At 43.4% G+C, this 12,407-nt stretch overlaps 1 protein-coding gene across 1 annotated transcript in view; it reads left to right on the top strand.

Moving 5' to 3' along the window:
• The window catches only part of LOC136950758 (ras-related protein Rab-26-like), a 23,840-nt gene extending 17,103 nt beyond the window's left edge, over nt 1-6,737 (top strand). The window contains exon 7 of the mRNA XM_067245213.1: nt 6,570-6,737. Within this exon, the coding sequence (XP_067101314.1) occupies nt 6,570-6,737 (168 nt within the window). The remainder of the gene's footprint in view (nt 1-6,569) is intronic.
• The last annotated feature ends 5,670 nt before the right edge of the window (nt 6,738-12,407 follow it).

Raw genomic sequence — 12,407 nt, forward strand, 5'->3', positions numbered from 1 at the left:
GTCTCTCTCTCTCTCTCTCTCTCTCTCTCTCTCTCTCTCTCTCTCTCTCTCTCTCTCTCTCTCTCTCTCTCTCTCTCTCTCTCTCTCTCTCTCTCTCTCTCTCTCTCTCGCTGTCTCTCTCGCTGTCTCTCTCGCTGTCTCTCTCGCTGTCTCTCTCGCTGTCTGTCTCTCTCTGGTCTTCATCAGAGAGCTGAAACACAGATCCATGAAGGAGTCTGACGACCCCAAGTTTCAGCTTCAGGATTTTGTCAATAAGGAGATGAAGACTGCTGGCTGCTGCCACTCTTAAAATACTCACGTGTGTTTCTGTACATTTGTGTGTACATGTTTGTTTATTGTGTTTGCGCAATACACATTGCATCCTCTTAGACCCCCCTACTGTATCTGTTGTTTCTGACCCACCTACCTTCCAGTTGTGAATGTATTGTACTTGTTATTACTTTTCACACGCACACACACACACACACACACTATAAAACACACCCACAGAGACAAACTGAAACTTTATTATGCTATATGGAATTAATTTATATGTTTATTTGAATGTTCAATATGTTGATACAGGAATTATGCTACAGTACATGTATTTCTGGGCAACAGTATTTTATTAAGTCTGTGTGGCTGTATGGGAATAGTATCTACAGCCGTGGCCAAAAGTATTGGGATTGACATACATTTTGTGTTTGGAAAGCTTGCTGGGCCTTGGCATAAAATGACTGCAAACATAATTTCAGTAAGTCATATCATCAGCACAGGGGAAAGTGTGAACTACTTCTAGCCAGGTGAAATCACTTTATCATTCTGATTGGATTTTAAGAGCAGATTGCTGTAAAAGAGGGAACTATTTGCATATATTGAACATTTTCGCTTTAAAAAACATGAAATGTGCTTAATTGTATTCCACTATTCTATAGAAACGTGTGAAAACATTTTTCTAAAATACCGAACCAGCAAACTTTGCAAAACCAAACATTTGTCATTGCCAAAACCTATGGCCACGACTGTACATTGACTTCAGAACTCTGGGTTTCTTATAGTTGTGAAACTCTTGTGAAAAGAACTGCGTTTTGAGGAGATTTTCTCAGTGAATCTGATCCTTGTACCAACTTGCACCATTTTCAAAGTCTGTACTAGTTGTTGTATATACATTACCTATTGTAAATTAGACTTTCATACAGTATTTTATTCATGTTAGATATAGAAAACCATTATGTTTTGAGTTTTATCATATGTTTTCAACCTACCATAATTCTATATTTTAACAACCATATTTTCAGATTTTGAATGGAAGTGCCAACCAAACAACAATTAGGGACACATCTATTAGGGAATCAAATAGGGACCTTGGGCAAGGCACTTCACCCTACTTGCTTCGGTGGGAATGTCCCTGTATTTACTGTAAGTCGCTCTGGATAAGAGCGTCTGCTAAATGACTAAATGTAAATGTAACTGACTATCCACAATAAAGATGATGAACATTGATTCAAGTCACATACGTTAATGGACAGCGCCACCCAGTGGAGTCCCCAGGTAAATGCAGGAATCTGTCTGGATCTCTCATGTCTATATTGTAGTGCATCTCACTTCTCTCTCCTCACAGCCAACATCCGTAATCCTCACTTCCGCTTTCATTCCCTCCTACCCCCTCTCTTGCAGGGAAGCAAGCGTCCACTGTTTCCATCTCTCTGTGGCTGCATGACTCATTCGGTAAATGCACTACTAGTAAGAGATGGGACAGGGCTGAGCTGAGCTGACATGATAACATAACTTAATGTAGACCGGTACATGTAACATCGCTGACTAAGCAAGAGGGAGAGAGGATGGAGTGTATGTGTGTCTGCTGTCTGATAAGTTTAGCACACAGGCAAACAGAGGTCAGAGGTACTGGGTTTTAGAATAGGCATACCTCTGAGAATGTTCTAGACTGCAACATGAGGACAGCCAGAGAAAATGATGGGCCACAACTGCTTTCTCCCTCATAGTACACACATTCCAATAGCCGAAGGCAGGGAAGATTGACCAGGCAGCATGACTGTCTCATGATTCAATCAAAGTTACTGTCCACAGTACTCTACACTACACAGTAGCTCCTAGTAGAACAGCAACTGAAGAAGCCTTTATGGGGTCAGAGAGAACCCTTGGGGTTTTCAACAGCAACTTAAAGATCTGACTGGATGTTACCATGGATATTCCTTAGAAGTCTTTACATATAGAACAGAACTAAACAATGGACTTATTCAGAAGTGTGTTTGTACACAAAGAAAAGAAATGGATAACGAACCTATCTGGCCATCAAAGTTGTGTCCATCCTCAACTTAGATGTTGTCAGATTGTTTGCATGGCCCCCAACATTACGGCTCAGTCTGAAACTTCCACGTTACAGACGTATGCTGTGGGCCCTGAGTGTGAAGTTAGTCTGTGAGTGCAGTCTACTCGCTTTAGATTTATCATTGCAGAGTATTTTCATATTTTGTGTATATAGAGGATCTCTGTCGTTATACTGTGCATAGTTATATAAGTGACTATGCACAATGCACTCAAACCACCATTTGACATGAACCACAGACTTTGATACACAGTACTGAACTTTCCTCCATACTTCAGACTCTAAGTGCTATTATTCAACTGAACAGCAGGAGGCAGACTTGCATTGGTTTTCAAAATGAAAATATCACCCCAGCGAGACAGAATTGCATTGGTAGATTAACACGTGTCTGACTGTTACTTACAACACATATGGCTGTGTGTTTAGGTAGAGCTCTTAGTTTGACCTGGGTGGGTCAGGAGCATCTGTTGGTGTCATTAGCTGTGTCAGCGGCCACCATGACCCCATTGGCTTCATTATAGGTGCTCTTTGGTGGTCACCCAGCTGTGGTGTGTGTTTGATGTGTGTTTAAGGTATATATGTGTGTTTGGGATGTGTGTGTCTGTTAGTAAATGTGTGAGTGTGTGTGTGCGATTGTGAGTGGGTTTGCATGGTGCTGAGGGATCCATGGAGTTTCTCAATGGTCTGTATGCACATGTGTGTGCGTGCAAGGTGTCTACTGTGTGTGGATATTCTGTGTCTACTGGTCTCCTGTGTTTAATGTGTGTGCATGTGTGTGTTCATTAATGTTTGGGGTGTGTGTATAATGCATGCATGTTTTTACTGTGCATGCGTGTGTGTGTGGGTGTGTGTATGCGTGTGTGCACGAACAGCAGGAGGTTTATTTGTTTACCTTCTCTGCTTGAGAAGATGAGGAGGGCTTATCTTAATGACACTGCATGGATGGCTGCAGGGCCCCCAAGCTCCATAACTCTCTCTCACACACACACGCACACACACACACGGTACACAAACACACACAGACACATGTCTGAGTGAGTTTACTCAGGCTCGACCGGAGGACCACGTGTGTTTGTGTTTTGATTCTCTCATCATAGACCTCACATAAGAGACGGCAGCAGGAAGAGAGAGAGAGATTACCTTTAAAAAGACAAAGAACAAAGGATGTTGAGCTAGGTGGACAAAGCTACATTTACGTAATTAACCTTCAAACCTACCCCATACAACCACCATGAATCGTCAATATTATGTCACACACAAACACTTTCACACAGTCTTTCTCACGCACACACACACATATGCAACGCAGACATGCACACACACACACACACACACACACACACACACACACACACAGGTAAACATAGTCTATACAGGCAGCACCTCATCCACATAATTTCCACATGGTCTGTTATATTCACAGTTGGACAGGTTTCATTAGAAAGATGGAGTGACAGAGAGCAGGGAAAGGGAGGGGGGCAAAAGGGACCTCCTGTTTGCTTTTCCACTCTGCTCTATTGCTCTATTCCTTAAAATTAAGAAACCACTGATTCATCCACCAAACTAACAAATGCCCCGCTCACACACACACACACACATACACACACACACACACACACACACACACACACTAATATCCTCTAGTTGTTATTCCTCTGGTTGTTTTTATGAATACTTATTATGAGATGGGGACAGTGTTTGCTTTCTCAGCAACCCAGGGTCTCATCCACAGGGGGGGTCATGGGCCACTGTTACTAAAGATCACTGACAGTTCCAACCTCCAGCCAGTGAAAGCAGCAAAGGAGCAGCTCCAGTTTGTGGAGGCCAAGGAGAAAGATGAGAGAGTCAATAGAGAGTAAAACCACAGGCTGTAGCGGTGCATCTGACCATAGGACATAGTCATAGAACTTGTTGCTAATTAGACAGAGCCAGAGCCAACTGAGAGAGAGGAGAGGGAAAAAGGAAAGGAAAGGAGAGGGGAGGGGAGTGGAGGGGAGCAGAGGCCCTGAAGTCATGAATTCTCCATCTTTCTCTCTCTTTCCATCTCTCTTTCTTCTTGGTGTGACATATGGTGGATCCTTTCACAGTGGCCAGGGATGATGAGCAGGAGAGAGAGGAGGAGGAGGATGGACTGAGCATTGAGAGGATGGACAGTGTGCCTAATGAGCTGTGGAACCGAAAAGCATGCTAAACACCTGACTAGTCTGATGCCTGTCACATTTGTGTGTATGTGTGTGTATGTGTGTGTCTGTATAGACAGAGGGCAGAGGGGTCATATTTAATGTGTTTCCATTTAAACGTTCTCACCCGCAAAATGGGTTCTCAAGGTTTGCATGTGTACGTGTGTCAGTGTGTGTATTTCAAGTTTCTGTTTGTTTTCCTCTTCCGTTTGTTCATCATAAAAACCAGCATCTTCCCAATAGCTCTGATGGTTTTGAATCAGGTCACACAAAGTGAACACCAGACTCAAGCCGCTCCTTAGGTTCTGATCTCCTTCCTGCAGAAGCGTGTCAGGTGTATTGGCGGATGGAGAGGATCATTATGCTGTGAGGTGGAAATCTGTCCTACCACATGTTGGCAAACACAGAGACAGAAAGAGCGGGTTCCTCAGTGACTAGTACCTTCGGAACGTTTCTGTGGTGTTTGTGTGTGTGTGCTTGCTTGTTTGTGTGTGTGTGTATGTGTGTGTGTGTGTGTGTGTGTGTGTGTGTGTGTGTGTGTGTGTGTGTGTGTGTGTGTGTGTGTGTGTGTGAAGGTGTGCACCTGTGTTTGTGTGTTTAGGTGTGCGGGCGTGTGTGAGAAGGGGTGCATCTGTGTGTGTTTTCATGTGCAGGTGTGCACTTGTGTGTGTGTGTGTGTGGTAAAACGTCAGCCTGGTGCTGTGCTACAGGATCAATACAGCTAATAGGCCTTCTGTGAACAACACAGATAGCTGGGAAATGACTGAGGGGGGGAGGATCCAAGTGAGACAGAGAGAGGGTGGGAGCGAAAGTGAGAGGGAGAGAGAGATAGGGGGAGGGAGAGAGAGAGAGAGAGAGAGAGAGAGAGAGAGAGAGAGAGAGAGAGAGAGAGAGAGAGAGAGAGAGAGAGAGAGAGAGAGAGAGGGAAAGAGAGAGGGGGGGAGTGAGAGGGAGAGAGAGAGGGGAGGGAGAGAGAGAGGGAAAGAGAGAGGGAAAGAGAGAGGGGGACTGAGAGGGAGAGAGAGAGAGAGAGGGGGCAAAATATAGGGTGTCAGGCCTCAGGGTTTTGACTGCTGAGTTCTTTGTGGTTTTTGTTTTCTGAGTGTGTGTCCGGTTCCACTTGTGTTTATTTTATTTATTTTTCAGAGTTCACGTGGCCGTCCCTACCACTGGGTTCCTATCATTCTCAGTCAACTCGTTATCTTGTCATTCTGTTCAGCACCACCACCTGTTTCTCATTCCCTCTGTGATGACCTCGTCTATCTGTCCTGTCCCCTATGCTGTGATTTCTGCTACATTGTGTTTTGGCCTCACCAGAGCCAGTTCTGCCTGTGTTGTGTTTTAAAGAGTGAGTGCCTGCCTTGTCCCTCGATGCCTGCTGGTCCCTTCTTTGTTTTCCCCTGACTGCAGGGCAGGGTTTTTTTGTTTAAATTTTTGCCTACCAGACTTCAATAACAAACTATTTTGTTCGAACATTCACTTGCCTTAATATTTTTGGAGCATCCTGACAGGGGGAGAGAAAGGGGCGAGAAAGAGACACAGGGAGAGAGAGAAGGAGGAAGAGAGGTAAAGAGAGACTGTGGCACTTTAAGATTATTTGTTTCTTATCCATATGAAAAAATCTCAGGTTAGCATAGGTTTATAAGGTTAGTATAGGTTATTAGGTGTATTATGGGTATTTAGAGGTTTAGTATATTGTATTGGATATTGTATATTATTTTATTTTAGCTTATCATAGATGTAATCTATGTTCTGTGTACTTATATGTCATGTTATGCCAGGTTGCTTTGCGTTGTCTTGTCCTAAGAATTTCAGTGCCCAGTCTGACCCTGTGTTGTTCTGTGCATCTGACAATAAAAGACTTGAACTTGAACTTGAAAGTACACACACTCCCCTGTCCATCAGTTCTTTCACACACCTCTGACCAGTCATGAGAACCCTCATCCTGCCCCCGCCAACACCCCCACCCCTCGCAGCCATTCCATTCCATCAGACCAACAAACAAAGACAAATGTAAAGCACAGTTACACAATCCAGAGTCTCAGACCATGTGAGGTCTGGAGAGTGACCCATCTGAGGAGGCCTGCGTCAGCAGTGGGGGCGTCTGTGGGGGTCTGTTGAGAGCGGCTCCATGGCTGCAGCATGGAGCCTCCGCTGTGCACCCCCAGCAGGAGGCTCCTGGTCAGGGGGAGGAGACGGCCACAGCACAGATCAGCACACGGAGCACCTAATGACAGCGCTTAACATTATACAATAGACTGCTATGTATGCAGGTGTAGTTTCGCAAATATGCTCTTGTTTGGCTGGACCCCCTCTCGTTTTGAACTTGCTGCTGTTAGCTGAAGTTGGTTTGAGTGTGTTTGTTTCTCTGTGTCTGGATGCATGTGTGTGGGCGTGTGTGGATGATTGGATTTCTGATGTTGTTGTTATTGTAGCATTTTCCTATCATTATAATTATAAAATATAACAGTTGGGATTGTCATGGTTGCACTGTGTTTGGTTAAAAAAAAATACAGACCGTTTCTTGAAAATAACCAGTGGAATACTGTTAGAACTGTTTACTTCTGATCCTTGATTATTAGCTGTACCTAACATGTACGCTTTCACAACCCTGGATAAATAAATTGTAACCATCATTGTAATCTCTCTGTGTTGTTGTGTGTTTGAGAAACACTCTTTCCTGCTCTTTCCACCACCTTTCCCTCCCTCCATCTCTTACTGATTCTCACTTTTCATCAAGGAAACAACCGGAAAACACTTGGAGACTATCAAGAACAATCAAGAAAACCCTGATTCAACAATGTCTCTGAGTGTTGGACTAGTACTTCCATGAGCATTGAGGGGATTTTGAGTAACTCTTCAAAAGAATGTGGGAGAAGCTATACATAATCTTTGAAATCAGACAAAATCAAGTTCACCACATTGAAGGTTTGATTGGCTCTGTTACTGCAGGAACAAAATCTCAGTGGCTTAAATCTTGAGACCACCCTTGAGGAGAATACAGAAAGTTGGAGCACTAATGATTCAAAGAGTGATGTAAGCTGTACAATAAACTGCCTAAGTTGCAGATATTGACATCATTCTGTGCAGTGAGACGGATGCTGACTTTGACATGGTCCATGTGTAGCCCGTGGCTGCTCTTTGGGGTATTTTCTTTGCCTTCAGGGCATAACGACCATCGAGACTACACAATAATAAGACTTTAGAACAAGCCACCATCAGCAACAACCAACAACTACAATCCTTCACCTCACACAATGAAACAATTGACTGCTTTTGGACAGGCATTTAGGCACCACTGACTACTTGCAGTTGTGTAACCCTATTACGGCTAGCTGTGTGATGTCTGTTATTTAATACCTGTCCAAGTGATGGGAGACAGCATTATGCAACCCACCAGGTAATCACATGTAATATAGGATTTAGATTCTGAGACAGGACAGGAGGCTTTCTCTCTCTGCTGCTGTGGTAGTCTTTGACTTTCATTCTTACCTCTTATCATTCTCTCTCCCTCTCTCTCATCCTCTCTCTCTCTCTCTCTCTCTCTCTCTCCCTCTCTTCCTTTCACCCTCCAACAGATGAAATGGAAATGACGTAACTGTTCGGTTCGAGAGTGAAGGAGTCTGATAAAGACTGCATGTCTGTCAGAGCAACCACAACAAAGCTCTTTTAAGTCTCTATGATCCTGGAAGGACAGAATAGGATGAGAGAGGGCAGAAGGAGGAGGAAGAGAGAACACTGACGTGGACTCTAAGAAGGAGATGGGAACAAGGGATGGTTGGAAGGGTGTCGGATAAAGACAGAATTAACTGAACACGATGGACTCATTCAGAAGTGAGTTTGTACAGTAAGATCCTTTAACAGTTCACAACAGCGAACCATGGAACCAGGGATAATCCCTCAGAGATGTGACAGAACTAGAGTCATCAGACAACTGTGGGATTTGATTGACCTCCATCCACTGTCTGATTAGACACATACAACATCAACACGGGGGTCATGATAGGGGTGGGGTTGGGGGGTTTGGTTCTGGCCTTTGTATCCTGTCACACCCCACAGGCAGTGGCTGGTGGCTGATTTGGCTGTGCTAGATGAGTGAGCCCAGGGTTCAGTACACAAGAAACTGGTGTGGGGGTGTGGAGGAGCTGGGGTGGTTCAGGAGAACAGGCTATGGAACTTAGGATCTCAGACAGGAATGTCTACCTTGTGTGCACACCCAGCACAAAGAGCACAAAGAATACTCAATAATCATTTTTTAGTCTTATCATTTTAGCTGGTGATCTAATGCTGATGTGTAAACAACATTGTCTGTTGTCCCTGTTTACCTAACCGTTTAGAAAGTTGGTTCGTGGAGAACTTTGGGAGGGATAAACCAACAGTCTATTGAAATGGTGCTCCCCTTTCCCCTTAGTATCCTCACAGTGGTGAGCTTTAACCTTCAACCAAGAACAGGAAGCCTTCTGTGGAAATGAATAAATCCTTCATTGCACCGCCTCCATTGTGATAGTACACCCTGTTCACATGATGTTTTACCTCAGGACAGTCCTGGTTGTACTGTTTCACTGCAGAAAGGACAATTGTCAGCAAATTGGCTTTGGCGGCAAGTCATGCTTTCCTCTGTTCCTCTGGGAAACCTCTGTTAATGAAACTCGTGCTTTACTGTCAATGAAGCCTTGACACTCATATTTGAATAGATTGTGTCACCTATTGCAGTTCTAATGATAAATACCTGATGATAAATCTGATACAAGGACAAGACAGACATAGGCGGGTCTAAAAATATTAAAATTGATCATCTCTAATATCAGATGAAAAAAGAGTCTGCAAGGTTGAGAGATAAACAACTTCCGAATTTGTTGTTGTATTTTGGGAACAAGTGGTGTTCTCTCCACGTTGTCGCCTTTAAAAATAAATTTAGATATTGACTGTTAATGTGAAGTCATGTTTTTTACCCTACACAGAAACCTCTTTTTTACTCGTTTTCCCCCTCTCCTCCCCTCTCCTCTCCTTTCCTCTGCTCTCCTCTCCTCTCCTCTCCTCTGCTCTGCTCTGCTCTCCTCTCCTCTCACACACAGTTTTGTCTTCTGTTTTCAGGCAGCAGAAACAGACAGCTTAACCTTTTGTTCAAATATGTGTCTATTTTGCTTTAGACTTCCGTCTGGCTCTCTTTTCTTTATCTCTTTGCCCATTGGTCAATCACTTCAATAAGCTATTGTTGAGTCCACCAGGAGATCCCTAGAGGATTGTCTGTCGACTTACATGGTATATATTAATATTCACAAGGTGAAATTCTTACATTTATGTTTGTATCTGTTCAGCATATATATGGATAGTCTCTTTCCTGCTTCCTGAGACCCAGAGGTCCTTATCTGAAGACAACTGCTATTATCTACAGCAGCTCTGTAGTTCTCCAGCTACCCTGCTGTAGCTGAGATGAGAGGGCTGAGTGGTATATTATAGGGGTGGGAAACTTTTGGTACCTCACGATGCGATTCTTTTTTTTTTTTCAAATTCGATTTTTCATCAAATTTCGATTCAATATATGCTTAAATTTGATTCCAGTTTGATGTTTAGTGTTATTTGTTTCTATATGACTGTGATAGGCAGTTAAGTGTTAAAGAAAAAAAATCCCAATGCATCAAAAACTTGAAATGTATTGTTTTTCTTGCAGTTTAGTAAACTCATTGTTATAAAAATCGTTTGTGAAACGATATGAATCGCTAGAAGACTCAATCGCGATTTAAATTCAAATGGATTTTTCGCCCCACCCCTAGTATATTAGACGTGCCCTGGCGCCTAGACTCACACACACAAACCCACACACGTGCAAACACACATACATGCAGGTTCTGTATGTAGAGCCAGGACATGCAAACTGATGACCAGGGGAGTCTAGGCAGTGTGGGGTTCAGAATGTGTTTTCCTCTGTGAGTGTCCTGGGTAGACAGTAGGGCCTCTCAGAGCTGTGTCAGTACAGTTACTAAGCTGAAGACATACTCTCACCTCAGCACAAGTTGAGTTGCTGATAGCTATGGGTTCATTGGACTGTGTTAGCGATGGTTGTCCCTTTCTTCTCTGTGCTCCTGTGATAACTGTGCTCTGGCTGTTAGGTGTTAGTCGGTTGAGAAAAGAGCTCTCAAGACAAGATAAAGGGAATGCTCTTTCTGAGGAGGCTTGATAAGAACTGACCTAGCTGAGTTCAAAATGACACGTGAGTCTGGATGTATATGTTAGTCAACATAATATGAAGTATCTTTTCTTCAGGACCACAGTGGTACAATGGTCTCAGGGTTCAACAGGTTTCACCTGTACTGGCTGGCCTTTCCAGCTCATTCCTAATCAGTGACCTGGTACCTAGTCCCCCTGGGAACAGGGCTGCATCCTAATGAGGCCAGGCTGGCCTCTGTGACCCCTACACCCCCATTCCCACACCTCAAGCGGTCAACAGTGTCAACAGTGACACTTCCCATACAGATTGCATCACAATATTCATACACAAAAGCAAGCACACAGATACACGAACGCACAACCCACACCCCAGCACACACATTTGGGATCATGGTGAATACAATGGTAACAAGATACTGCACAGACGTAAATAGTTATTCTGTCCTCATAGAACGGACACACACACGAGACATGATGCAGTTTGTAGACACTAACAGTAAGCGTTGAAATATACCATATCTCTTCTTGAGATGTTTCATAGCAGAAAAGAAGACAACTGTGACAGGAGGGGGGAACAGAGAACTTAGTTACAGTGTGACTGGTGTGACTGTCCTACTCTGACTCTCTCTCTCTCTCCCTCTCTCTCTCTCCCTCTCTCTCTCTCTCTCTCTCTCTCTCTCTCTCCTCTCTCTCTCTCTCTCTCTCACACACACACACACACACACACACTATGTTGCAACAATTATAAGGGATTCTTTTCCTATGCTCAGTGTGTGCATAAATACTGTGTGTATCCAGTCAATATGTGCCTCGCTGTGTCTCCCTTGTCTCAATCTTCAGAGCTGAGTTACCCGTCAGCACCCTAACGATCCCCAGCAACGTTGACCTTTCCAGACCTCCGTGGCTCCCTAATTGCCCCTCTGACATCAATCAGCAGTGGAAATGGTGGAGTGCCAAGGATGACGATTTGACAGATTTAAGAAGAGTTCTATATTTCTTTCCTTCGTTGTTCTAACAATTTAGCAGGCACTTTTATCTAAAACCACATACAAATATTTGATACTTACATTTGTTTATTATGGAAATTACAATATTGCTAGAATTTGTATCAGCTTCAATTTACTTCTGATGTAATGATGCCTAAATTATAGGTCATGTCTCTCTCTGTTTCTCTTTCTCTCTTTTCCTATTCTCTCCTCTACTCTTTGTTTCAGGTCCTGTCCCTTACATCCTCCAGTCAACACTTGACTTAAGCAAACCAACAACAAAACAGTATGTGAACGGCCAGCTCAGTTTGTTACCTTAACAACACACAAGAGAGACAGGAAGGAGTCATTTTAAAACTGTCAAATTGAATGCAAGGGAAGAAGAAAATATTGAATATGAACAACTGCCCTAGCCAGAGTATTGATTAGAGCTGAGCTCTCAACAGTACAGTGACATTGACTGTACTGTTGAGGATGTATGCACAGACAGGCAGGGGGAATACTGTGCTCTCACTCTGTCTGACATCTGATTTCTGTTGAGGATTTCTGCTGATGAGAAAGAAAGAGTGTGCATGTCTGTATGTGATTGTGGGAGTGAATGTATGCAACTTTATTTGTATGTTTTTTATTTGATATGTTAAAACATTAGGTTTTACTTTTTCTCCGGAACATTTTACCTCAAGAGACCGATGTTGATGTTAAATAAAATTAATTAATGAACACTGTGCTCAGGCACCGAAGAGACCC

This window comes from Osmerus mordax, chromosome 10 (assembly GCF_038355195.1).
Source record: "Osmerus mordax isolate fOsmMor3 chromosome 10, fOsmMor3.pri, whole genome shotgun sequence".
Taxonomy (NCBI): Eukaryota; Metazoa; Chordata; class Actinopteri; order Osmeriformes; family Osmeridae; genus Osmerus; species Osmerus mordax.